General features: G+C 34.8%; 1 protein-coding gene across 1 annotated transcript in view; it reads right to left on the reverse strand.

The window, feature by feature from the left end:
• Positions 1 to 272: 272 nt before the first annotated feature.
• Positions 273 to 25,724, reverse strand: part of CCDC141 (coiled-coil domain containing 141) — a 99,088-nt gene continuing 73,636 nt past the window's right edge. The window contains exons 19-29 of the mRNA XM_033010928.1: positions 23,518 to 23,712; positions 21,656 to 21,839; positions 20,313 to 20,422; positions 17,627 to 17,734; positions 17,023 to 17,106; positions 12,481 to 13,364; positions 10,324 to 10,496; positions 2,622 to 2,776; positions 2,398 to 2,527; positions 2,139 to 2,301; positions 273 to 393 (exon numbers count right to left, since the gene is read on the reverse strand). Coding sequence (XP_032866819.1) covers positions 273 to 393; positions 2,139 to 2,301; positions 2,398 to 2,527; positions 2,622 to 2,776; positions 10,324 to 10,496; positions 12,481 to 13,364; positions 17,023 to 17,106; positions 17,627 to 17,734; positions 20,313 to 20,422; positions 21,656 to 21,839; positions 23,518 to 23,712 — 2,307 coding nt within the window. The remainder of the gene's footprint in view (positions 394 to 2,138; positions 2,302 to 2,397; positions 2,528 to 2,621; positions 2,777 to 10,323; positions 10,497 to 12,480; positions 13,365 to 17,022; positions 17,107 to 17,626; positions 17,735 to 20,312; positions 20,423 to 21,655; positions 21,840 to 23,517; positions 23,713 to 25,724) is intronic.

Raw genomic sequence — 25,724 nt, forward strand, 5'->3', positions numbered from 1 at the left:
GGCTAATGTTTCTTTTTTCCATCATCATCATCTGTTAAATTTCTCCAATAAACCAGAACAAAACTGTAAGAAATTAGAAATCACTGTCTAATAAATGCTGTGCACAGGGGAATTTTATTAATTATTTATTTCTAAAGAAACCAAAATACAAATTGTAACCTAGATATCAATCGAACAGCACTCAGATTCATCCTCTCCTCACCCATAGCCAGTATCTACTAATAGACACAGCAAACAACACGAACACCCTCATGAATCAGGCGTCTTGCAGTTCAGTCCATCTGATCTTCTGCAGCAGGCAGGTGAACAGGATCATGTTCCAAATTGAAGCTAATCTCTTGTGGCCTCTCAAGTTCAAGATACACTCCCTGAAGCCAGAGTTTCTCTTTAAACCTGTTTAAAAGAGGTCAGTTAATATTGCCTATACTTTTAATGATGGCAGCTGCAGCATTCCCTTTCATAAACAACACTGTGGTGGTTGGCATAGACTGTTCTCTGTGGTCTTGAGACAATATGAGATTAGAGATCAAATAAAAAGTGATTCCAGACAGAATCTAAGATATCCTAAAACTTGTCTTACTGAAAACAACAAATTACTAAAGTGCTCTCTGGTTATAAGGAGCAAAGGAGATGAGAAAAATTAGGAGAAATTTTACTTTTATGTATGATCTACGTGTTTTAATCATACTGAACTCTTTATGTGCCCTAAGTAAAATTCATATTACCTTGCATTTGATTTTTTTGCTTTGGAATATCTGCCATCTCGCAGCAATACAAAAAAAAACTGAACAAAATATATGGGATCAATGCTTGATCAGCAAGATGTGAGGGAAACTGTGCAGGCAGCTTACGATGAAATGAGAACAGCTTTTGAATCAACATACGCAACAATTTTTCTTTCCTTTTACATTCTGCTGTGTCTAGATAGACAAACCACAGGAGTTTAAAGACAAAAGAACACTGCTCTTTCTTTTTGCTATGGCTTTTTGCCATAGAATTCACTATGTATGAAAAGTTCAGAAAATATTCAGACACTTTTAGGCAACAAATGCATTTTTATGTGACCAGTGTAAACTTAATATTTTGAGCAGACTATGAAAGACTAGCCAGACAGTAATCCCTCAAATTCTCAACGACTTTCCCAGGTCACATTAACTATCGCTTCTTTAAAGCCATGAAACTCCTGGTGCCTCTTTTCTATTACATGGCTCCACATACTTTCTAGAATGAAAGCTATTTTACTGTATTATCATAAAACCTGCTTTTCACCATAAAACAAGCATATCAATTTCAGAGTTGTGTAATAAACATTATCTATAGAACTGTTCAGGTATTTTTTACTGAAAACCTCTGACTGTAAGTCTTGTTTTTATGTGCACAATCTCTTCCTAACCCCCACCTACATCCCTACATTAACTGTGAAACTATAATAAACTAAGAGTAGAGTAAATCAGATTAGTAATGGTCATGGCATAAAAATTCTCTCATCCCTGAATACTCAAAAGACAATTCTAGAACCATATGCTGCAGTAGGTTATCAGAGCCTAGATTCAGGAAGCAAGATTTAACCTTGTCCGAGCAGTCACCACAGGGACTATTGACTTCATGTGTCTCATTAAATCTTCTGAAATTGCACAGTGGGAAGTTTTATCTTAAAGATTATCTTTAATCAATTAATGAACAATGACTGTTCCTGTGCTATTAGGACTGCTATTTATTCTTCTAAATAATATGTTTACCTAGTAGAAAACTTTGTTTACAGATTCTGTTATCAAATCTTCCTGTTAATGTAGTTATATCAATTTGAACTTCTGAAACACTTTGTATCTTTGAGCTGTTCACTCTCACATTAATATCTACAATAAGATACCTAGATTTAAAAACATTATTTCACTAAAGGAAATACCTTGTTGCACAAACTCCATTCTCTATTGTAGTACAAGGTCTTTCATCTAACAGAATTGCCTATCTTCTGATGAAGAATTAAATTTAAAAGGCAGTCACAAATTATGCACTTCACTTACATTATGCAAAAAATCGTAGGATTAGGAAAAGTGTTTGATGTGTGCTTTGTAAATTAAGGTCCTAGCAGCTATTGGAGTATTACAAGATGTAGCACAGAGTAAGCTGCAAGTTACCTTACTGGGAGATGTTTAGCCACTGGTCTTTGATCTTGCACACAAAGCACGTTCTGGACTTGTACTAGCTCAGTTGTGCTGACATTCACTTCTGAAAAGTATCCGTCTTCCCATTCTGATTTAGCCTGAGTTACAGTGGAAATTTCTGGGGGTTTATTTTTCTCTGAAACAAAATATGTACAAAAATAAGTGGAAACAAGGTGCTCATTTAATATGGCAACAATGTACCTAAAAGCATGCAGCTGTCAGGATGAATCACCTATCACTGTCACGAAAGCAGAACAGTGTGCCTTTCCAATTTCATTGCTGGCAACACAGATATATGTCCCAGTATCAGCAAGGACTACATTTCTTTTTAAAAGGTAATAGGTATCTCCTAATTTCTCAATCTGTAAAACAATAGAATGCACATAGATTATTAGTAGCATAAAGCAAAATATATTATCTTCTTCCCAATAAATGTTTCAAGAACTTAGAACATACACTGATGTCTCCAGATACCACTTGGATATCATCTTTCATCCAGCAGACATGTGGTTTGGGCCTTCCATGTATAGTGCAATGGAGGATTAAATCTTCTCCTTCTTGTAGAGTTGTATATCCAAATTTTTGTATGAAGTTTGGCTGTTTTCCTTGTACTGAAAAAAAATCATTCACTATGCTTTAAAAGGCACAACTAATATAACTGAAGAAAAATCAGTTCTCATAATTACAAAGTTCACCTTTATTGTTGCCTGGAACTCAGCATAATTTGTTTGCAAGACTGTTAGCAGGCAGATAACATTTATCTATATAACACAAAGTTTGTTGAAATGCATGGATACTAAGCACCCAAGAATTTCATGCATTGGCATAATGGTATTAGTTCCATGGTAATGCTAAAGAATCATGATCTCTGTGTAGATAGCATGCAAATCTCTCTAGATTATTGTGTTTCAGTGAAGGTGGAAGAGTAATTATTCCACACAAATTTAAAGCGACAAAGTCAAGAGAGCAAACTTTTGCCTTTAGTGCACTGTTGTACATCATGCTCTTTCTTCACTTTTTTACCTTATTCTTCTATTCAAAGAAATGTTGTTGAAAAAATAAAAAAGATTGATCTATATTTGCAATAATGATGAAGGCCAGAATGTGGCCTCTATACCACTTTGATCAAGATCAGTATTTTGACCATCATTAATACCGAAATCATGTACTAGCAGATCATGCAGTACAAATCTGACTGAGATCAAGTATGGGCAAGTAATTGCATTTCTATTGCAATAACCATATTTTTTACTCTCATAGTGTTGATAACCTAAAGGTCTGTATTACCCAGTCCCAGCAGCTCAAACAACTTAGTTCTTACCTCTTGAAAGTTAGCATGTACAAGCTGCCACCACCATTGAATTACATGCACCCAAAGCACATAAATTTAGGATATGCAGCTTCACTTCAAGCAAGAGAACCCCTGCATCCTCTTTTCAGGCAGCTGGCAATAAGTCACAAACAGTGCATGATCATCTTATACTCCAGTGGAAAACATTAAGCAGGCATTAGGTACTCCTTGTGGCATTTTTGGCTAGATTCAATTACTTGTGTGGTTTGTATTACCTTGTGAAGTCAGGCTGCATCTCACACCAGAATGGTTTTTACCATTAAATAAAAAAAAAAAAAAGTCATCTGAGTGGAATTGTGGTAATTATCAGACCCTATTTTGATTTTGTATCAGTAAGTCAGCAGAACATAAAAACTAAAATGACCAGTTTTAAGAGAGCAAAGGGAGAAGTGTGTGCAAAGAAAACCATGAAGTGACATGTTGTTACTACAACTCTTTAAGGCACAGGCTTGAACTCAACAGGAAAACAAAGTCTACTGTAAAAGAAGAGTTCATCCTCTGACAGCAACCTTCAAAACAGCATGTATAGTTATATTTCACCAATGACGTTCCCATGATATCATAATGAAATGTCAGAATAAGCTAAAACAACTTGCCAAATAAAAATTATTTTTTCACTGGATATCCCATGAACCACAAAGGTTAGAAGGAACAGATCTTTTTTCCTACATTATGGAGGGAAAACATTTCAGGTAGTCAGTGGTATTGAAATCCCACTCTCATGGTTTCAGATAAGAAGTTTCTCCAATATTAAATAAGTATTTTGTAGGAATCAGTAGAGTTCTGTTACAAACTGGGGAACCCGCAAGGAAAACTCAGCAGTCTGGAGCAATGCAAATGTTGCAGGTGGAGAGATCACCTGCATCCAGCTTTATTACACAACTTTCACCCCTGCCCCAAGTCTCTTTTCACACATAGGTAGCAGTACCAGGTCAAGCCAAATTGGTTTCAGCCACCACTTTTTACTACTTTGCTTCATAGTTATTCTTAATCTATTTACTCTGGGCATGCGGTTTCCAATCCCTGATGTTTTGAAATAGTGATATAAGTAAGTTTGTCAACTTCCCCCATCTTTTAAAAAAATTTAGGCTGGACTGAGATTCACACCATGTTGCTCAGGGACTTTGAATTTGTTCAGCATTGCTCTAAATTAAGACACTACACTTCATTGTTTAGAGATTCTGTTTCAGTCAAGCTCCTAACAATCAGAAGGAATTTTATTAAGGAATACCAAGTGCGTCTCATGACCCAATTGTTCTGAAACATCCATAACCCAGAGCTCCAGTTTCCTTGAATACTATGGCGTAGACTCATTAAAGGAAGTCTGACCAGTAATTTTTTAAAGATGCAGATTCTCTGAGCCACAAAAGATGTACAAACACAAAACCAACTAGCTTACCCTAGCAAAGTCCCCAGAGAAAGGTCCAGAAATAGCCATACCTTACCAGTCATTTGAGAGAAAACCACCTTTTCCTTTGCAGCTCCAGCCACATCTGATCCAAAGCCAGCCAGTGGAATGCCTCATCTTCCCTTTGTCTACTGACTCACACCTGGGCCCATAGACAGACTACTTCTTTTGAAAAATTAAAATAATTAATCCCTTTTCCCCTCCAAACTTATGCACCTTGTGTAAATAACCCTTCGCACAACTCCACATCTTGTAATCAGGCATCCTTATTTACCACTTATCTTCTTAATGGTTATCTACATACAGGGAAGGAAGAAGGGAGGTTAGGTTAGTAATATGCCTAAGTGTAATATTTTTATTGTAAGGCTAGAGGGATTGAGATTTAAATCTGTTTTTTAAGAGAGCAATTAAGAAGATGTAAACATTTTGGGGTCTTGAAGTAACTGTAAGGTCTAAACTGTGATGAAGGGAACTCAGCACTGTGAAACAAGAAAGTGGAAGAAACATAACAATACAAAACACCTATATACATTCCTTGCTTCTACAGTATGGTTAAAGAAGGAGGAAGCGAAGCATGAACAATATGAGCTATATGTAAAAAAAACAAAACCAGAGGAAAAGCATTACATTGCAATCATTGCTGAAACAGTGTGGTTTTCTTTCAGAGAAATATTAGTGTACTGTGACACTACATCACTGTCACTATTTTTTAAAGATTATCTGAACAGAAAATGGCAGAACTTTTCCAGTCACATTTTTTTGACATTCATTAGTCTTTAAATAGAGAGTATTTAAATCTAGGCTGCCAACACAGCAGTAATCAGCTTTGATTACACCTTTGTTTACAAAGCAAAGTATTAAACCCAGGAGACTTTTAGTATCCTGCTGTGTAGCTGGTATCTCTATCTCCTTTTTTTAATCTTGTTTCTTGCAGCAGTTTAAAATGTGGCTGGTATCCACATACCAATTAAAAACCATGCAATTGAAACTATTGTTGATTTAAAGAAGATGCAATACCATATTCACAAAATCAAGTCTTGTTAATCTAAAATTCACAGAAATGTTCAAACTCTCAGAGGAAAGGCTTAATGAACAAAAGGATTACATACTTCTACATTGATTTATTAAGATCTACAGATGTGCTAAGACAATTTCTGGCCTTATAACATTTTACATTTAATAATTATAATATCTGACAACATTCAGATGCAAAAATGACATTCTCAGAAGTGACAAGGTACTTGTTTTGACCTTTTATTATTTCACAGAATCTGTTATATAGAAATAGCATGAATGTGTGTATACTCTTGAAAACAGTAGCATACTTAGGCTTTAAAAGTTGGATTCATTTGCATCTCACTTTCTTCTCACAAGTTGAACTTGAAAGATCTTATGTTACATTTAAATAGGAACTCAATTCCAGGATTTAATCCAGTAGTAGGAAGCTTACTTTTCACAAATACCATGTTTGAGTTAAAATGAATGTGGATGCATTGGCACAGGATCCAATCATGAGCCACGTCAATCGCCTTTGAGTAACAAAACTGAGGCTCGCTTCCCTTAGAAAGGCAGCTGACTTCCTTGGGTGACAGGTAATCTATTGGGCTCTTCCATATAAATTTTAGATCCATATAATCTTATTCAGGATGAACAAAGAACTATGCGTTAATCTGCCCTTCCCCACTGGAATAATTTTGTTTTGTTGTGACATCGTTGGAGACAAGATCACCTTTGACATCTTTTTCCTGTGAGGCTTTATTGAAATCTGGGCTATATAATTTGACAGTTACAACGGGCATTTCTAGTTCAAACTGGAAAGAGTGTGAAATTCACCATGTGGCATTTCACTAGTATTCTGCTTATGTAGTTTTGTGGGGAGAGGGCAGCTTTCCTTTAGTGATTTTCTAGATAGAAGTGGCTTAAAAATAACCCTCTCCAGCCAGTAAAATTGAGCACAGGTGCTGTTTCAACACCACATCCTAGTTGTGAACAGAGGCATCATGTCAATAAAGCTTCCTTGTCTGGAAAACCTTCCTGGAACATATAATCCCCAAGTCTCAAATAGCAATGCCTTTAAAAAGTCTATTAAGATAAATTACCTTTATGTCTTATTTAGTACATGAACTACCAATAGTACTTTCAAAATATGATAAAAAGAAAGAAAATAGATAAGGAAAATACAAACTTTAGCAACAAGGGTCATTTCATGAACTATTTAAACTACAATTCAAAAGAAAATGAATCAGCAGTGTATTGATTTTAAGTGTTTTTCTGCTAAGGGGACAAAACATAAGTATACTTGATCAGACATATGCAGTATGATACATACTCATAATTTTACTAAAGGCAGAATATGCTTGTTCATAGGCATACACAGCACAAATTAGTAAATGTTGGGAAAAAAACTACTCTCTCTCCAAGGCTTCTCTATAACTCCTCTCCTCTTAGAGGAAAGATGACAGTTCTTGTTATGCTTAGAACTGGGTGTAAGCCAAACTCCAACAAAAGGTTACATCACTGCCTATCTTCTAAATAATATTAATAAAAAGGTGCAATAAATCCCACTTGAATCTAAAGCTGAATCTCTTATTCTCACACAATTTGGTAAACTGGCCTTGTATTCTGACTGTCAAATCTCAGGTGAAGCAAACTGAGATCTCTCCCACTAATTTTAAAAGCTGTTAAACGAACTTAACAGAAACAGTTTTAATGCAAATGTGTATGAGAGAGAGGGTCTGCATGCCTGCTCCCTTGTAATACCCTAGAAGCCTGGATGTACATCAGGAAGCATTATGAGAGAGGAGAAATAATTTGTTCCCATAATCTGTGTAGTTCTGTGTCGGTTTGTTGCCTTTTTAACTCATAGAGCTGACTATCATAGTAAGCAGTCTATCTGTAAGTGCCAGCAAGCAGTCAGATCCATCTACAAGTCTAGATCCAAGCTATCTCCAAGTCCTGCCCTACGACATGATGAAAAGACATGTTGTTCTCCTGTTTTGATAGAACTACAAGTGAGCTTGGGACAAATTTTTCCAAGCAGGAACTAAAAGTAAGTTCAGGACAAATTTTTCCAATCAGGGCTGGAATCCTAGTTCTAGACTTCATTTCTGAAGGATAGAAACTCACCCTGTAGAGCTACAATGACTCTTCCTGTCACAATGGCAGTTAATGCTTTATTTAAAGGCCTAATTCTGGCAGTGGCAAGGCAGAAGAGGAAAGAAAACATCTTGCTCTTACTCCTGTTTTTTTTATGTGCATATATCTAACCTCAACACTGAAGGCAAAATACGCCTGAAAAAGTGATCTGAGTATTATATAAAGTTACTTAGGACATGTCAGAAGAACATCTATGATTACTTTTTATTTTTGAATTATGTCAACTCTCAGTAAAAATGGAGTTCTGAAGGGCAGCCATCAGCTATGATGGAGTGATATGAACAGGGTAGTTATCAAGCACTAGAAGCTCCGCAGCAGGCAAAACCTTACAGCAATTAGGAGAGGCATTTGGTTTGTTGTTCTTACTACAATATTTCTTGATCTATCGCTTATGCAAGTCAGCTTGTTCACATAGGTTCTTTGCTTTATGTTTTGCAACCATAAAGTCACAAGGGCAAAAGCCACTTAACTGAATTTTACTTCTATGAAAATTTAAACATTCAAAATCATACTAATTATTAAAATTAGCTTTACTGTGAAATGGAAAGTACACTTTAGGAAAATATGTGATTTTTATACCTGTGAGAACTCTTATGAATCAACATTTTTGGGCAATGACTGAATTTAGAAAGTTGTTCATTAAGGGTAATACCAATTTAAATTCAAATTTACTTTGATCCTTTAACTGCTCATGACCTCCTCCTCCTGCTCCCTCTCGTATTGCTGTGAGGTTATATTCCCTTAAGAACTTCTCCTGTTTCAAAGTTACAGGAATTTTAATAAAGTTACAGTCACTGGGCCAAAATATCTAAATGTCAGTCTTCAACCTCACTGACCCCAGCAATTTGCAATATATGTTCTACTCATAGCATGGTACACAGTAAGAGGCTTACTTCAGCGAATTATGCAAGAGAAAGTAAATATTTCCTCTTAATAAATTTTCCATACTAATGCAGTTGTAATAAGAAAGGTGCAAATCAAAGATGCAGGAAAAATCGTGTAGCTGTTAATTGTTTTCACTGTACAAATACAACAACTACTGGAGCTAAACAATGGAGTTACATTTAAGGATTTATAAAAAAAAAATCTACTGGCACAGTTACATCATTATCAAATATTTGAACAAATTACTACTTAGAAAAAAAAAAAATTCTGGTTGTCCTTTTCAAGAATGAAATGTAATATGTAGGTGAACAAAGTTCTATTTTGGATTTACTGCTTTGAAATTATAGGTGAATTCTATTTGACTGAAATAAAACAAACCTTTTTTTTTTGGTATGAACCTACTTTTATTTCCCAATTTGGTTGATTATGTTTGAAATCATTGTGTTAAAGATTTTAAATGCTCACTTCATAAACTATTATCTTTCTTGTCTTATTTTAACAATTTAATAGATTATTAGAAATATTTATATCTTTAATTTTATAAGAAGGCAGAGAAAGTATCACAAGCATCTACCTAAGCATTGGTATATTGGAATGTCCCATTTTATATACGTTTAGGGAGTTTGGTCTATAGTATGCTAGGTACCACTTACTCAAATCCTGATGATTCTAGGTCAAATCTTTGTAGTGCAGATGATCAGAACTCTATCAGAACTATTGTAACTTTCATTTGTGGAGATTATCTGCTGGGCTGAGAGAGATTAAATCTGATCTGTGCCAGTGCAATCCTGAATGGTACAATTTCTTTACTAAGAAGCTTTATCCTACAAAACACTTTTTTAAAAAGTATAAGAAAAATGTGGTTGGAAATAATACATTTGATCTTTAAAAACATTTCAACACCCTCCATGCCCCCTCCCCCAAAAAGGCATATAGTAAAATATACATTGATGTGAGCACTCTACCTGGGTGTATCTTGACATTTAATACTTGTAACCATTAAAACTGATTCCAACACCATAATGCCAACATTTTTAGAATTAAAAACTCGGCCTCAGATTCTGGAAAATCTTTGTAACATTTTTATCTCAGCATCACTATGAGAAAGTAAAATAAGCACATAATACTGGTATTAAAGAAACAAGCAATATATCAAGTGTGACATAAAAGTGGTTTGGTACAGACTGTGAAAGATGCAGTGTAAAAAAATAAATTTAATGTTGTCTTAACATGTGAGAATTAAGTCCAGTGCAGTCAATACTGTACTTATTTTGTGAATAGCCAGTACATTAGTGATATGCTAATATAGAATACACACAGCATTATCCAGTCTATTCTTGTAATAGGCGGCCTGTTACCTTTCACGTGGAGAATGGCACTTGATGAGATAGTGCCGTTCAAATTTTTAGCCCGAACAACATAGAGGCCAGCATCTTTATCACACACCTTCTGAATGAACAAAGTATGCTTTGTCTCCTTTTGTATAAGTTTAAAGTGCTCATCTGCAGTCAGTTTCTGGCCCTTCTTGTACCTGAAGCAGAGATTCAGTTTTCAAGTCAGATTTATATCACTGCATGCCAAGCAGAACTTCTCAAATTCAAACAACCTCTGTAACACAACATTGGCAGCAAGAGATAGAGCTCACTGCTGTGCTTTTATTTTAGTTTTAGATTTTATACGAAAATTTTATATGTAATTAAATTTTATATGCAAGTACAGATGAATATTTAAGCAATTCAAATTACTGAATAATACATTCTTAATACTAGAAAATGTGGTTCTGAAAATGGTCTTCAATGGACAAGTCATCATTATCTCACTGCAGCATTGAAGAGATTAGCATGAAGGCCTGGGGCCTCAGGTTTGTGCTGAAACATGTTTGCCAGTAAGGTGTTGAGTAAATCCACGTTTACCTCGGGAATAGACACTTAAAATGCATAAGCAACGTACAGACTTTCTGAACTTGTGTCTTCAGCATAAAGAACAGTCAAGGACTTGTTCCTCCACCCCAGACCACTTAACATTTACTTAGTTCACATCAAACAGGATAGAACAATGCATCAGGAGTTATATCAGAAAACTTGTGTCATGTTCTAACACTTGGGGATCTGTCACCATATATTGATATTGATCCCCAATTTACATATTGGAAATGAGAGAAAATTCTGACTCTTCTTGTCTCGTGATGTTTCAGCATAGGCTACACAGAAATGCTTTTCCACATGTATATCCAATAAAATGTCTACATCAGTACAAAATATATGCAAAACACATGGTATTGGTGAATTTTTCATTAAAAAAAAAAATACATTTTTTTCTGTTTTCATAAATTTCTAATTTGCAAAATGCTTTCTGTTGAATGTTATTTTTTAAAAAATCATATATCAGCAGTGTATATATTTTGAGCTAAATGAATGACTTCTTATGATAAAATAAAACTTAAGGTACCTCTTGTTTCACTAATAATATTCCTCAAAGTGTAAAATACCGTGATTTAAAACAAAGTAACTTTATTGATACCAACACAAAATAACACCAAGGTTGCATTGTCCAGTATTTTTCTCAGTGCCACAGAAGAAAATTCAGCTTACTAAAGATTTAGTTTGCCTAATTTGTTGCATGTGTAATAATAATAACATCAAAATGTGTCCAGGAAGAGCCATATCTTATTTTAATATATTAAAAGAAAGACCTCCATTGTAAAAGTATAATGGAATAAGTGGAGAAATAGCAAGTGAGGTAAAATTTCAGGAAAATATGTCAACACATACAGGACTACTACCAAAAATCTTGAAATCCTGCCCCTCTTTCAATCCCTGTTCCCTTTGGCAGGGAATTACTAAAATGTCAAATTAAAAAATGCTTATATTACATCATCTTTATTTCTCATAAATGCAGCATAAAGCAATCTAATTAGACATATAGCCATTAAGAGAGAGCTAGAGAGCGTGCACAAATACACAACACTGGTTTTCTTGGTGTAAACATTTAGGTTGTTGGGGTTTTTTAACCTGTAACCTCTCTCCAGTTTTCGACAACTGACTCTCACGTATCTATAAATGTGCGCCTCTGTGTATACATAGTAGCTATATAAACATATTAGTGTGCATGCACGTGTATGTGTCTGTCTGTCCACATACAGTGCCAAGATCCTGAGAAAATGCAGGTGAATTTACCTATGGTAAATCTGGAGTGTGCATTTGTTTTAATAAATTATAGAACAAGTGGAATGTGATATTCCAGAACATAAAAACTATATGATGTATTTGTTTAAGAAAACAATAGATATATTTTCAATAGTTTAATGCTCTCATTATTCATAAAATGAAGTACAGAGAAATTATTTCAAGTAGGTTAATAATTAAAAGAAATTTTGAAGGTGCGAATCATGCAGAAGTGTGGAGTAGGAAGGATACAGGCCATTTATTCTAGTCTATAGATTAATTAATTTGGTTATAAGTGGTTCAAGGTGTCTTGCTAATACATATATTTAATACTTATTATAATCTACGCACCATGTCAGTGTAGGCTCTGGGAATCCCGTTACTTCTACTTCCAAAGTTACTGGAGAACCTTCCATGACGGTTTTGTTAGTCAGAAGCTGGGAGAAGTTAGGCGCCTGTCCAGTTAGGCTGGCCATGCTGTTCTTTTCTGATGAACTTTTAATCTCTTCTCGGGTGACCATCTGCCTCTGACAGCTTCTGGTGGCGTCTGATTGAAACATGAAACCTGAGAATGCATCAGGCAAAGCATGCAGCCTGTCCTTGGTTTTAGTACAGTTATTCAAGTCATGCAATTGTTCTTGTGTTTCTGCCATGCTTTTATGAAGTTCAAGGTGTTGCAAATGTGCTTTGCACACTTCACTCATGCTATATACTGGTTTGGCATTTATAGTGCAGGAAGATGTGCTAGCTTCAGCTATTCCTTGTAAGCTACAAGTCAAAGGAGATACTGCTCTGACTTTTGGACCAGAATCTGTTGAAGAGATACAAAACTTCTGAAACTGATCTGATGGGCTTTCCGTTCTGTTATTTGTAGCAGCAGCATAAGCAGAATTTGTTAAGAGATCAGAGGCTTCCATCACTTTTTTAATACTAGTGGTTTTCTGCATTTGCAAGCTATAGGAACTGACATGCAGACTATGAGAACTACAACAGCACTGCTCTTCTAGCTCTGTTTCAGAATGTAAGAAGCTGGATTCTGGTGTCTCAGAAAGTGGTGGCAAAGAGATATCATCAGGTGATATACACTCATATTCATCTCCGGAGGGTATTTCTTCTGCCAGGAATTCAGTCTGTAAACTATCCTCTTTGGCTGAAGATGACAGCTCTGCATCCTGTGAAACAAGATCCTCACCAGCTGGATGGATAATTGGAATTTCAGCCAATTTATTCCTTTCCTTAAATTAAGAGGGGAAGAAAGAGAAGAGAAAGAAGAAAAGGAAAAACAGAGAGAAAGCGTTATCATTCTATGCATACACTTTTCATGCAGAAGCTAGCAACAATATTAGAAATATTTTTTCTAACTAAGCTTAAAGTATTCTGAGAAACAGAAGAAAATACAGGGGAGAGGATAATTCATCAGAAAATCTTGCAGCAGCTAACTGGAATGTCAAACTATTTGGATACATTCTAGCAAATATTGTTATAATTATATATAAGAATTTATTATAACAGTACTAATAAAAAGTAACTCTTTCTACAAACAAAGAACAACCTGTGGATTTCCTGTAGGTGCTGTTTATAAGAGCATCTGCAAAGGGAAGGTGGAGAAGAAGGTGGCCTAATTACATCTAAATGGGGAACAGTTACATAGCAGTAAAAATATATTAACAGCCAAGTTAGTGACTGTGATTCTCTGAGAAAGAGTCATCAGTCATGTTCAAGAGTTACAGAATTAAACAAACGTCTTTAAGATATTTTTCCAAGCATTTTATATTTCTCTCTTTTTTTTTTTTTTTGCCAGCTGTTTCAAGATCTTGTCAAAAAATTAACATAAAACAAAGTTAAAATTATTTTTATATTATCTGTGATCCAGAACAAAAAAAATCCCTCTCAACATGTTCAAAAAGTATTGGATATGGCATGAGTGCAATAATTTTAATCACAAAGCATCAAAAACATTGTCTGATTTATTAATTACTTCGCTGCCTCTTGCTTTTTATATAAATGTGTAATCACATATTCAGGCCTATTTCGTTTTTGCCAGGGCCCTCAGTAAAGGTGCTCATAATGTTTTCTTATACTATTCTCTCATTGCTGAGTTCTATACAGAAATACGTAATCTACTAAGCAACATTTCTATCTCCTATAAACTGTTCACTCAAATCAACTGGGTGACACACTGGATGTCATTGGTTTCCAAATCAGGTGTCTCGGGCAGTATCTGGTACAAAAGTGCAGCTGCACATTTGTTTTGACTTTCTTTTTGCTTTGATGCTTGAAATATAACCTAATAATCAGTCTACAAAATTAACAAAATAAAAGGAGAAAGAAGTACTAGAACCTATGTACCCTGGTCCTGTAGATATGGTAGTTCTAATATAGATGTTTTTACAAGTTATACATTTGTTATTTCAAAGCCATGTCATTCATGCCAGATCCATGATTGAATGACTGGAAGGAATCTGGGATTTTACTGCCTATTTTACTAAATAATTCAATTCAGTTGTAAGATGAAGTTGAACTTTGGGAATTAAATGTGTTTCTCACAAGCATCATCTGATGAAGTCCGGCCCCCAAAATGTCTTTTGAATATGAATGCATCATGGATATAAACACAATAAATAATTGACTTTCCAATTTGGTGAAATTTGTCCATTTTTTCACTTTATAATTACTCAGAAAACAATAAATACTGAGTTACTTTTTCCTTCTGCATGTATTCATTTTTTTTTTATTGGGGTTCTAACTAATTATAAACTGTTCCTAGGAAATTATTATTTTTAGAGATGAATTCCAATACACTGAGAAAATATATTTTTCCGGGTTTTGCAAATTTGACTGTGACCCAGCTGTTTTAACCTTATTAGCATTGTTCTAAGTAACACTCTCAGTTTTAATTTGAAAATCTTTCTTAAATAAAGTCTTAACAGGCACTTCAGTAGCAAATTCTGTATGTTTTGGTCTGAATTTCACTAACAAATATAATAAACCAAATCTCATTAAATATTAAGAAGTTGAAAAAAATATTTAGAATGATACATTCTGAGCAGGTATATTTTAAAAACATAGGTCAAAATTTCTGAATAACCAGTCTCTACTGTCTGAATGAAATCAATGGTCCAGATTCATTCTGTCTATTGAGGAGTCTACACACATGTACATACAGTAGCATACAGTTGGGTCACTACAGGAGGGCCATGACCCTGTAGGAATCTTCCAGTGACTAATCTAGAATCTTAGGGCAAGGATGTGCTGTGAGGTTCATGGTCAGCTCATCTGGAGATAACAGAATTGAGGAGAATTATTTCAGACTTTGCTGAAAAAGGACCCCAGGAAAAATGATGGGGAAAAGAATGACAAGTGGACAGTGAGTGAGCAAGCTGTCACACAGGCTTTGACAGCATGAGGACTTCCAGCCCTGGTGTACCACCTGGGATCAAAGCAACATGAAGATGAGTGTGCCATGAGAAGGTCTAGGCCACTTTTTAGAGGGTGATATTTATTACTGAAGCAAATTAATACTGCAAAACTAGCTTGCAGAAGTATAGACAAAATTAGAGATTGCTGGCCACTAAACGAGAGGCTGGGGATAGGCCAAGTCCTTCCTTAGAAAGGATGAAAATGGAAGACAGAAAAGCTCTAGTGAGAAGAACCGGCTACTTTTTAAAGTGGAGCATGGAGTGATGAAAAGGGTGGAGGCATTACAGTTGCCATATTTCACATCTAATATTTGCTGTTTTGAATACCCTTGGCTTCTCCTCTTGGCAGCTGAGGCACAATCTGTTGAAGACTAACAAAGCTGTGGCTTAGAAAAATAGGAAACAAGGCTAAGGACATCTGCTGGGTGAGGTGATTCTCCTGAGGTTGGCACTTTGGAAGAACCACAGAATTTTGAGTGAAATCTGGGCTCCAAGTAAATGGTGAAACTCATATTGACTTGGAATGGAGGTAACAAAATTAATTAGGCTCAATTTTGGCTCATCAGCAGATTACAGGACATTCTGTATTGAGCTGAAGGGATTGTTAATATTAGTTGAATTTCTACAAAACACCACGATTTAATGTTTCGTAATATCAGTCTATGTTATCAGCTTGCAAAATGGAAATTTTGGAGTTCTGAATCAATTACCGATGTATCCTATCTTCCTAAAGACTTAAACATATTACCACCCAGTCCAAATTACCAGAATATTTCACATAGTAAATTATTTGCATTTACATTCAGGATCCTAAGACTTCAAAATGTTCTTTAAGCTAAAGGAATTAATAGAAAGTATGGTTTTGTATTGCCTGTACTTCTAAGACTACAATTATTCATTGACTATTGGGAACCTCTTGTATTCATTTACCGTATACCCATGAATAACACATACTGGTCTGTTAGGATTTTTATCATTCTTAATGCATACCCAGTCTTTCATTATAATTTTCCTTTGTGCATTGTCCTCAACATGCAACCCATATTTTGGAACTTATTTACAATCTCTGCTGTAAGGACTTTTGGCAGCTGAAATGTAACCTAAGTGTTTTGAGGTGAGGGTGAAGACTATTTGATGCTGAGTTCTGTTATTTATTTGAAGTATAGTGTCGTACCAACAGTACAGCATATTATCTGTGACATGATGTCATATTGAGCTGCTGACAGCTGTAGTTGTGTTCCAACAAGTTTTTGCTATAACTGTTTTCCTGTTATTCACACTGATGCAAAACTTAAGCAATTCTGTCCTTGTTTTGCATTGGATTTTTGTAATACTGTAAATGAGAACACAGTCAAATCCCACCAATCTATAACAATATCTGTCAACAAATTAAGACATAAAATTCCTTTTAGAGTACACAACAATGACCATCATTTGTTTAAAAAATACAAAAATCAACATGAACAGCAGATACCTGTTTAGCATTGGTAGGAGACAGAGTATTGTCTCTCTTCTCAGTAATGCTTTCTGAATTTGTAAGCAATTTACCTGATGCCTTCTGAAAGAAAAATGTTTAAAATTCACTTTTATTTCCTGATGAAGACCTTAATGATTCAACAAAGAATCACAATTTCCACCATTACTTAGTTCAAATTCCATGCTACAAGGCTTCTTTCATAGCATATTTCTTATAGGCCGAATACTTTAATAGCTTGTCTATAGGGGTTACAAGAATATTAGGGCTCTGGGAAATACTAACAAGCAGACTCCTCTATTACTTCCTATATTCCCTTAGTTCTTATTATAAACAAGAGAGCAGAATGTGTTCTCCCTTGAAGGAGGAGGAATGGTCACAAAGAGGACATCTGCATTAAGAATACATTAAGAATAGGGATGAATATGTGGATTGAATACAAAGGGGTAACTAAAAAAAAACCTGAAAGAGAAATGGGCAAGACTACATTGATAACACCCATCTTAATGGAGGCTTCAAGACCAAAACGCAAAAAACTTTCCACAAGTACACAAAGCCTTTTAAGAAACAGTTCTAGTTTTAAATTAACATAAATCTAACTAACCTGATGCTTTTGTTCCTCAGCTTTGTCTTCACTAACAGCCTGACTTGCTTCTTGACCATTTCTTCCTTCTTTTTGAACAGTAACCAACTCTTCAGAAAACTCATCTTTCTGCCATGTTAAAAGAAAATTAAGTAAGCTTATACACAACAGAAGGTAACAATTGTTAGCTACACACTGACTTCTGCTCTATACAACAGAGTAGAAAAAACCTAAGTGAAATCTTATCTAAAACCTGTCATCAGCACAGGTGTAAATTGTTAATGGCAAAAATATGCAGCAAAACCTAAGTCATTCATTCCTGGACAAGCAAAGACAACAATTTCTGAAGCTGAGGGGATCTTTTCTGAGCAGTGAAAGTATAGGTCACAAAAGACTGAAGGACTCAAGTGGTTAGTCAAGAATCTGAGGAATATTAACCAATTTGTACCCAGAATATGTAAGGAAAAATAAAGGATTAAGAAACTGACACTATTAGGAAAAAAAAAAAGAACATAAACAAAAAATACTGAAAAAACCCCAGGATTTCAGGAAAACAGTTCTAGAGAGGGAAGAAACATTTGTGACTCTCTAGAATGTCCAAATTTGTCTAAAATGTGGAAAGGGGAGAATATGTTCTAAGCACAAAACACGCCCAGGCAGAATTTGTATTTGTTCTTATTTTCCTCCTTCCTTCAACTTCCCATCTGAACAGTCCATAACCACTCTAAACATAGTTAACTGTACTTTAGATCAGCTACTTTACCATTCTTTTTGTTTCATACTTATCTCTAGCTTAAGCCTCAAAGACTGCACAATTGGTTACAAAGTACTTCCACAACAGGAATCTGGGCAACCACATTGTATTTTATGAAGACTTCATGAATCCTTTAAAATTGTCATGGAAGAAAACTACAGATTTCAAAGAACATCACAGTTGCACAGTGTAAGGAAAACCAAAAGTTTCTTAGTTACGGTTTTGTGTATTTCACATCTTTATCTGTCCAGCTAGAAGTTACAGTCCCTAAATAGGTTCTTCTAAGGAAGTGCTACATTCTTAATTTTCCATTCAAGCATTAAACAAGTGAAACATTCTGTGATCTGTTCAATCTATTTTTTTCTGAAGAAAAGGTAGTCTTTAATTTTGCACTTGAAAAACCCAAGAGTTGTTTTCTTCTGACATTCAACAGCCATATAAAATCAGGAAAGATGGCACAATAGAGCATTTCCTCTTAATTTGTTATGCTTTAAAAATGACAGGAAGAGAAACTGAATTCATAGTCATGGCATTCCATACTTATGGCACTAATTTGTGTAGATAATTTGCTGAAAGATTGATTCTTCCTAAGATACAGACAACAACTATTGAGATGTTCTGGAAATGTTCAATAAAAATATTAGTTTTAAAATCTTAGAATACTACATATTATTAAAAAACGACAAAACTTTCATTTGAAAATAGTTCTCTATTGCAGAAAAATAATTTTTTTATAATATTCCTTTTGACTGATGTTTTTTAAAGAATTATCCAAATTGAAGATTAAATTAATCAGTAAATAATTTATGAATAGTTCTTTGTGAAAAAAAGTGTTCTCCAACTCCATTATATAAAGATAACTTTACAATTAGCAAAATCAAAGTAAAATATTACAATCATTTTGAAATTCCACCTCTCTTGAAAAGATCCATATTATGTTGAGCTAGCAAAAAAAGATCAAAGGTTCAAGCCTTGTTTTGACACAACCTGGGGCTGTTGTCCTGCACACAATAGTATTTATGTAACACATGGATTGGGAGGAGAACTTTGAAAAACCTGATCGGCCTTTATATTGAAGTTACTTTATGGTCACAGTGCAAGTCAAAGCCTTTCCATTCTTCTAATGACTTTTGGAACTCATTTGTATTTTTGTCATCTTTTACTGCTTTTAAGTGTATTAATGGATAATTTGAGTGTTCATCAGTTTTTTCAGTACAATTCCATTAAAGTGAAACAACATACAACATTAACAAGTGCAGGATATTTAAGTATCTTAACGCTTTCAAATTCACAGAAGAATTAACCCATCAGATATTGTTGCATGTGGGAAATTTTTGAAGTATTATTTTGAGAGTGGAGGGCGGAGTAGATGGAGTCTCTATTATGCAAAACTAGCCCTCTCAGCTGTCTTTCATAATTACTCCTCAGTTGATATGCTATTACACTTAAAGTTTATCAGAATATGAAACTAAAAATGTTGTTCTCTTTAATAACTATGTTATAAACCATGTTTTTCTAATTTAAATTACTTTGTTTTTAACACAACTTGGGTTTTGGGATGATTTTTTCCAATAGGGAGACAAGGTAGGTTGTCTGGCATTTTATAGATCTAACAGTTACCTATCTTACAGTACCATAGAAAGAAGAAATATGAAAAAAAGTATTTGTCTAGATACTCAGAGAAGTTGTGACATTTTCCCCTAAAGGTTACTTGAAAGCCATAACAGTCTTGGAAGAAGTTGAGAAAAATAAACCTAGAAGAAATATTTAGTGCACAAACAAGTAGCACTTCATTGATTCATTAAGGTCATTACCTACGGTAATAGAAAAGCGAACAATTAAGAAATGGTTCATACTACCATAGATGATCCTCAGTTAAACATACTGATTCAGACACCAAGCCTAGTAAATTGATGCAGATGCAATACATTCTCCAGATAAAAGAAATAATACCTTAATCTCCTTAAGTTCTCTCAGAGATCTACACAACTCATCAACAGATTTAATGATTTCTTTGTATTTTAAATTGGCTTTTTCAACATACTTCTTTCCTTCTTCAGTACCTACAAAGGTAAAACATGAAAGTAGAATAGAATGCTTCAAACAGCTGTGTTAAAATCAATGTACTTTGTAACCCCAAGATACTACAATAATTCTGTGTTTTGTTTTGCTGAAGGAGTTCTGTGGTTCACAGCAATGTTCTTTCCTACCCCTTATTAGCTTACTTGAGATGGGCCCTCATAGTAATTGCAGGTCTAATTTTCTCAAACAAAATTACTTCTATCTGGTTAGTGATACTACTTCAAAAGATGCTGGCCTCAAAGTGTCTCCTAAACTTTTTGCCTTATTATACAGCTAGGAGGCACTTAGATCCTTGTTATAAGCAATACACAACAAAGGCGGGAGGCAGAAGCGTCTTCCAAAGTAATGGCTTAAAACCAGCAAAGCTTCTTTCTCCCAGTGTTCCTAACAGCTGGTGTCAAGAATGCATTCTGTCAGCTCCTTTCCTACAGACAGGAATGTTTAAAATATTGAGAAGGTGTGAAAAAATGAATAAAAATAAAAGAGCAGCCTGTGCTCCTTAAATAGTCTTTTCATCACTAAATTAGAGGAAATTAAAAGCACAGTTTGACCCTATTGAAATTTTTCCAGATTTACTATTTGAATCAATAGGCTACACAGTATCCTTGCACAGTTGGATGGTCACCTTATCTTTGGATAAAATAACTTCAATGAGTATATAGATATTACAAGTGGGATTAAAAAAGCAAAACCTGAAGTTTCTTGACCTTCATTCTTTTTGGTCAATGATATTCCAAATCAATACAATTACAAATACAGTATTTACCTAAAAATCTACTATTTTCCAATAATAGAATGCTTAATAAATCTGGCATTAGTTATTTACAGTGTTAATGTAAAAAATTCACTCAGCACTGAGGTATATCACTATAATATACTTTGACTTCAAAGGCTTGCCTGTTATGAGATACTATAAGTCATGAAGTCTTAATTCCAAGCTCATAAATATTAAAAGGACATTCACACTTTGATTTCAAGGTGAACTCAGGCTGTATACAGAAAACCAAGTGATTACCAGACTGCTGAGTACTTTCATATTTTTATTTTTTACATATTTGTTATGAAATCCTTCATCTCTTTCAATCATTACTTTAAAACAACATTTAAACTTCATGGGATTTTCTTCTTAAATGAACAAATCTAGGAATACACTTCCCCCTGTCCTAAGTTATTGTACTTTTTTACTCACAGTACGTTACCAGACAGCTCCTCACCATATAACTGTTTAGCAAGGTCTGTAATCTGTTGATTTTTTTCTTCTTGTTGAGGCACTGCAGTCTCAATAAACTTGATGAATTGCTTGTAGAGAGTCTCTATTGCTTCTCTTGTTTTGCATTCTGCAGAATACTTGCCAACTCTAACAACTGTTGCGCTCACATCTTCAAACCAAAATTGACACTGAGGGATAAAAATACTACATTTTAATGAATTATTATCAACAGTTCAAGCTTTTGTAGAATAGACTGGACTATTCTTAGACTTGCTATAATTGGTGGCATACAGTATGTCTTAAATTTTCCATTTTTAATATCTTCAAGACCAGTGCTGCTTCAAATATTAATAGCTGCTAAATTTTCTTTAAGCAGTAGATTCATGCTCTTCTTACAAGCATGGTGAGATTATTAGTTAATGGTTCTGCAAACATATCTTTTATTTCTGAGTTCCTTCCAACTTGTATATCAACTAACTTATTTCACTAACTTTGTATAATAGCCACAGTTATATCCCTTTAAGGGCAGCAAGATTGCTTAGATTTAGTCTACTAACAAACAGGGGTTTTGGTCTCAGAAACCATTAAAGTTGCTAGGAATCTTTGTACTGACAAGAATGGCCTTTAGAACATACTCTTAACAAACATTTTTGCTTAACAATATTCAGAGGAGAATAGAATCTGGTGTTCACTCAGTATCATTTGTATTGCATCGTTACAGAAAGCAGTTAATAATCACCATTTTTGACTGCCATGAAAGTCAGTATTTAAGACTGCCTATTCGCGGAAATAAAAAACCATTGAGTAAAAGGTGATACTTTACACTGAGTAAAAAAAAGAGTCTTAAATTTTAGCTCTAGAAAATAATTTATTTCCCTCAAAGTAAGAGGGGAGTTTAAAAATGTAAATGCACAACAAATGGTAAAAATTGCTTTGCTAACGATACACGAAATGACACATTGATCAGATTACTGGACACTGAAAACATATTTTAAACAAAACTTTAGTACTGTGATCCATCATTAGGGGAATTTAGTCATGCATTCAGATCACTTTGGAGATATGAACAGTGTTGTTTCTAAAAATAAACAATGACAGGAACATGCTTGCATCACAGCAGATGCAACAGCACAATGTGGCAAGAAGGAAAATAGTTACAAACTATTTTTTTTTCTTTTTAAAATGCAGTGCATGAGGCAGTCCTCAGATACTTTAAAATAGTCATAAATGTCTCCAAAAGGACTTAGACTGCAGTTGGGGGGGGGGGGGGGGGGGGAAGAGGTGGAACAAAAATAAAAAACCCAAACCAAACCAACAAAACGGAAAAACACCCAACAGAAAAACAACAAATATATACTTAACAATTAAATCTATTAAAAAAAAATATACGCTGCTTTTAAGGAACTGAACGTTTTACATTTCAGTTCCAGAAATACATACCACAGAGACAGCTCTTCCTGACAACTAATAACAAAGGGGGTATTATGATCGCCTGGCTCTTGTGATTTGACAAGACAAGCTATCAAAGAGGACCTCGTGGCACTTTCTGTGTTGCCTCAGAATATACTTAGAGAAAATGAGTTCATAAGTATGATCATAGATATGCTGAATCCTTATGAAAGTCATATGGAGGTAGAGACCCCAGTCATATGCATAGCAGTGCAAGAATATGGTCATGTTCCATGTTTTTTTTTTTTTCCCTTTCTCCACAAAGTTACAATGAAAAAATAGAAGAAATACAACGTTTTAAAAATCTACTACTTTTGGAAGCCACAGTTTTTGCCTGAAGTAGTTACAAGCACTTTTATTTATCCCAGTCCTGGATCATTATTACCGCCGCAGTGGGGATCTCAGGTTTACAAGTACCTCCTCCATCATCTGTTGCAGATGCTCCACAAGTTCCAGATTTTGTTTGTAATCCACCACAACTCTGCTAAAGTCATTGAGCTGTTTTTGTAAGTCACCGATTGAGCCCAAGAGGACACTAACTTTAGCGTTAGGTTCATTTGCTACAGAGCCAATGACTTTCTTCTCTAAATTATCCATCTTCTTTTTAAGAATCTGTTTAAAAGATGTAGCAAATGTTAAATACTGCAATAAAAATGTTTCTATTTTTAGAATTAAAAAGTAAAAAATATGGAAAAACCCACAGAAACTTATTCCTTGTTCTGTGTTTTAAAAATTACAAGTTGCTTTTTTAAAAATCAAAGGAAATTGGAGGACCTCTAAAATGCAGATTAAAAGCAATCTAAATTATATTTATTAAGGGTGGGATTGAGTTACATTTTTCAGTTTTCTAATAAACAAATATCTGTAGTAATAGAACATGTAATCTTGAACAAAATAACGTTAATTGAATCTGCAAAGGAAAAAATACTACTATACATTTGCAGTCTTTGACTAAATACAAGTCCATTAACCATCACAGTTATTTACATCCTAGAATATTAACATATTACTTAAGAATCTGATGTAAGCAACATCAGTCACAATCTAGCATAAATCCCAAAGATGAAGGGGAGCCAGTATTGATACTAGTATTTTAAGTTGTCTGGTACAAACATGACCTGTAAGTTTTAGGATAAGATGGTATATGTATATACATTTTATATGCTGGGAACACCAGTCTTGAGAGTTGATTAAGACTTCATTGTGCTCACTGTTTTACAAGTGATGCAAAAAGACAGGTCTTTGATTTTTGTTTGGAAAGGAAGGGATTGTTTTAAAATAGGACAGTATTTAATGAACTGGCCACATATACACTTGTAAGAATATACACAGGTAGGTACACAGGTCAAAAGAGGTGATTATTCCCTTCTATGTAGCACTAGTGAGGCTACATCTGGAGTCCTGTGTCCACTTAAGGCTCCCCAGTACAAGAAATACCTGGACATACTGAAACAAATCCATCAAGGGGCCACTAAGGTGACTGGCTATGTGTTATACAAGGACAGAGAGGGCTGGGAATTTTTAGCCTGGAGAAGAGAAGGCTCAAAGTTGATCTTACCAATGTGTATAAAAACATGATGGGTAGGAGTAAAGAAAACAGAGCCAGACTCATCTCAATGGTGTCTGGTGAAAAGACAGGAGGCAATGGACCCAAACTGAAATATAGGAAATTCTGTTTAAGCAAAAACAGACCTAACCCACTTATTTTTACTCTGAGGGTGGAATAGCTTGTCCAAAGAGGTTGTGGAGTCTCCATCCCTGGAGTTATTCAAAACCCAACATGACACAGAGCAAACTTTTGTAGTTGACCCTGCTCTGAGGAAGGAATTTTGACTAGATGATCTCCAGAGGTTCCTTCCACTTTAATGGTTCTGTAACTTGAATTTGCATTTGTGGATGAAATTACCAAGAAAGGAGAGATAAAAAAAGGTTGTAAAAAGAATAGACAGAATGATAACAAAAGAAATATAAAAGAAGAATGGTAGAACTTACTGAAAATTTCAAGCAAAAGAGTTGTGAAGGAAGAGACTGGCAGGGCAAGCAAAACAAAAAGTGTTAGTTCTGATTGGCAACTAAAAAGATCACTGGAGGGTTTGGAAGAAGGGTTTCTGGTGAATGCAAAGAACAGGTGAGGCTAGAAGGGTTCTAAGTTGCAAATGAGCATGATCAACTCCAGGCAATGGATGCAGAAAATTAATCTGAAGTCTTATATGATGAAATGAGAAAGAAAAGAAAGTAGCTGGATGAAAGAGGAAATATGTGAGCATTTATTGTTGATTTGTTGATTTTGATGGGGCACTTCTTTTGTTTTTTTAAGGAGAAGAAAGACTAGGTCACACATACTGTGAAAGAACAAGAAGAATACAAGATTAAATAGAAAAATAATGGAGGATAAAAAGAGCAAACACATAGAAGTCAGGATTTTAGATAAGAACATTTCACTGGAGGAAATGTAAGAATAAAAGGAACAGAATAATGAAAAATGTCTCAAACAGTGGTTGAGACGGGAAGGTTATAAAGCTAAGTAACAGGGAAGCTCACAAAACCTTTTCATTTCCTTTGATCTGCTTGGCACTGGCCACAGCAATTCAACCACTGAAGCCTTCACTAAAATTAAAATTTCT

The sequence above is a fragment of the Tyto alba genome, unplaced genomic scaffold (genome assembly GCF_018691265.1).
Source record: "Tyto alba isolate M040663 unplaced genomic scaffold, T.alba_DEE_v4.0 Super-Scaffold_7, whole genome shotgun sequence".
NCBI lineage: Eukaryota > Metazoa > Chordata > Aves > Strigiformes > Tytonidae > Tyto > Tyto alba.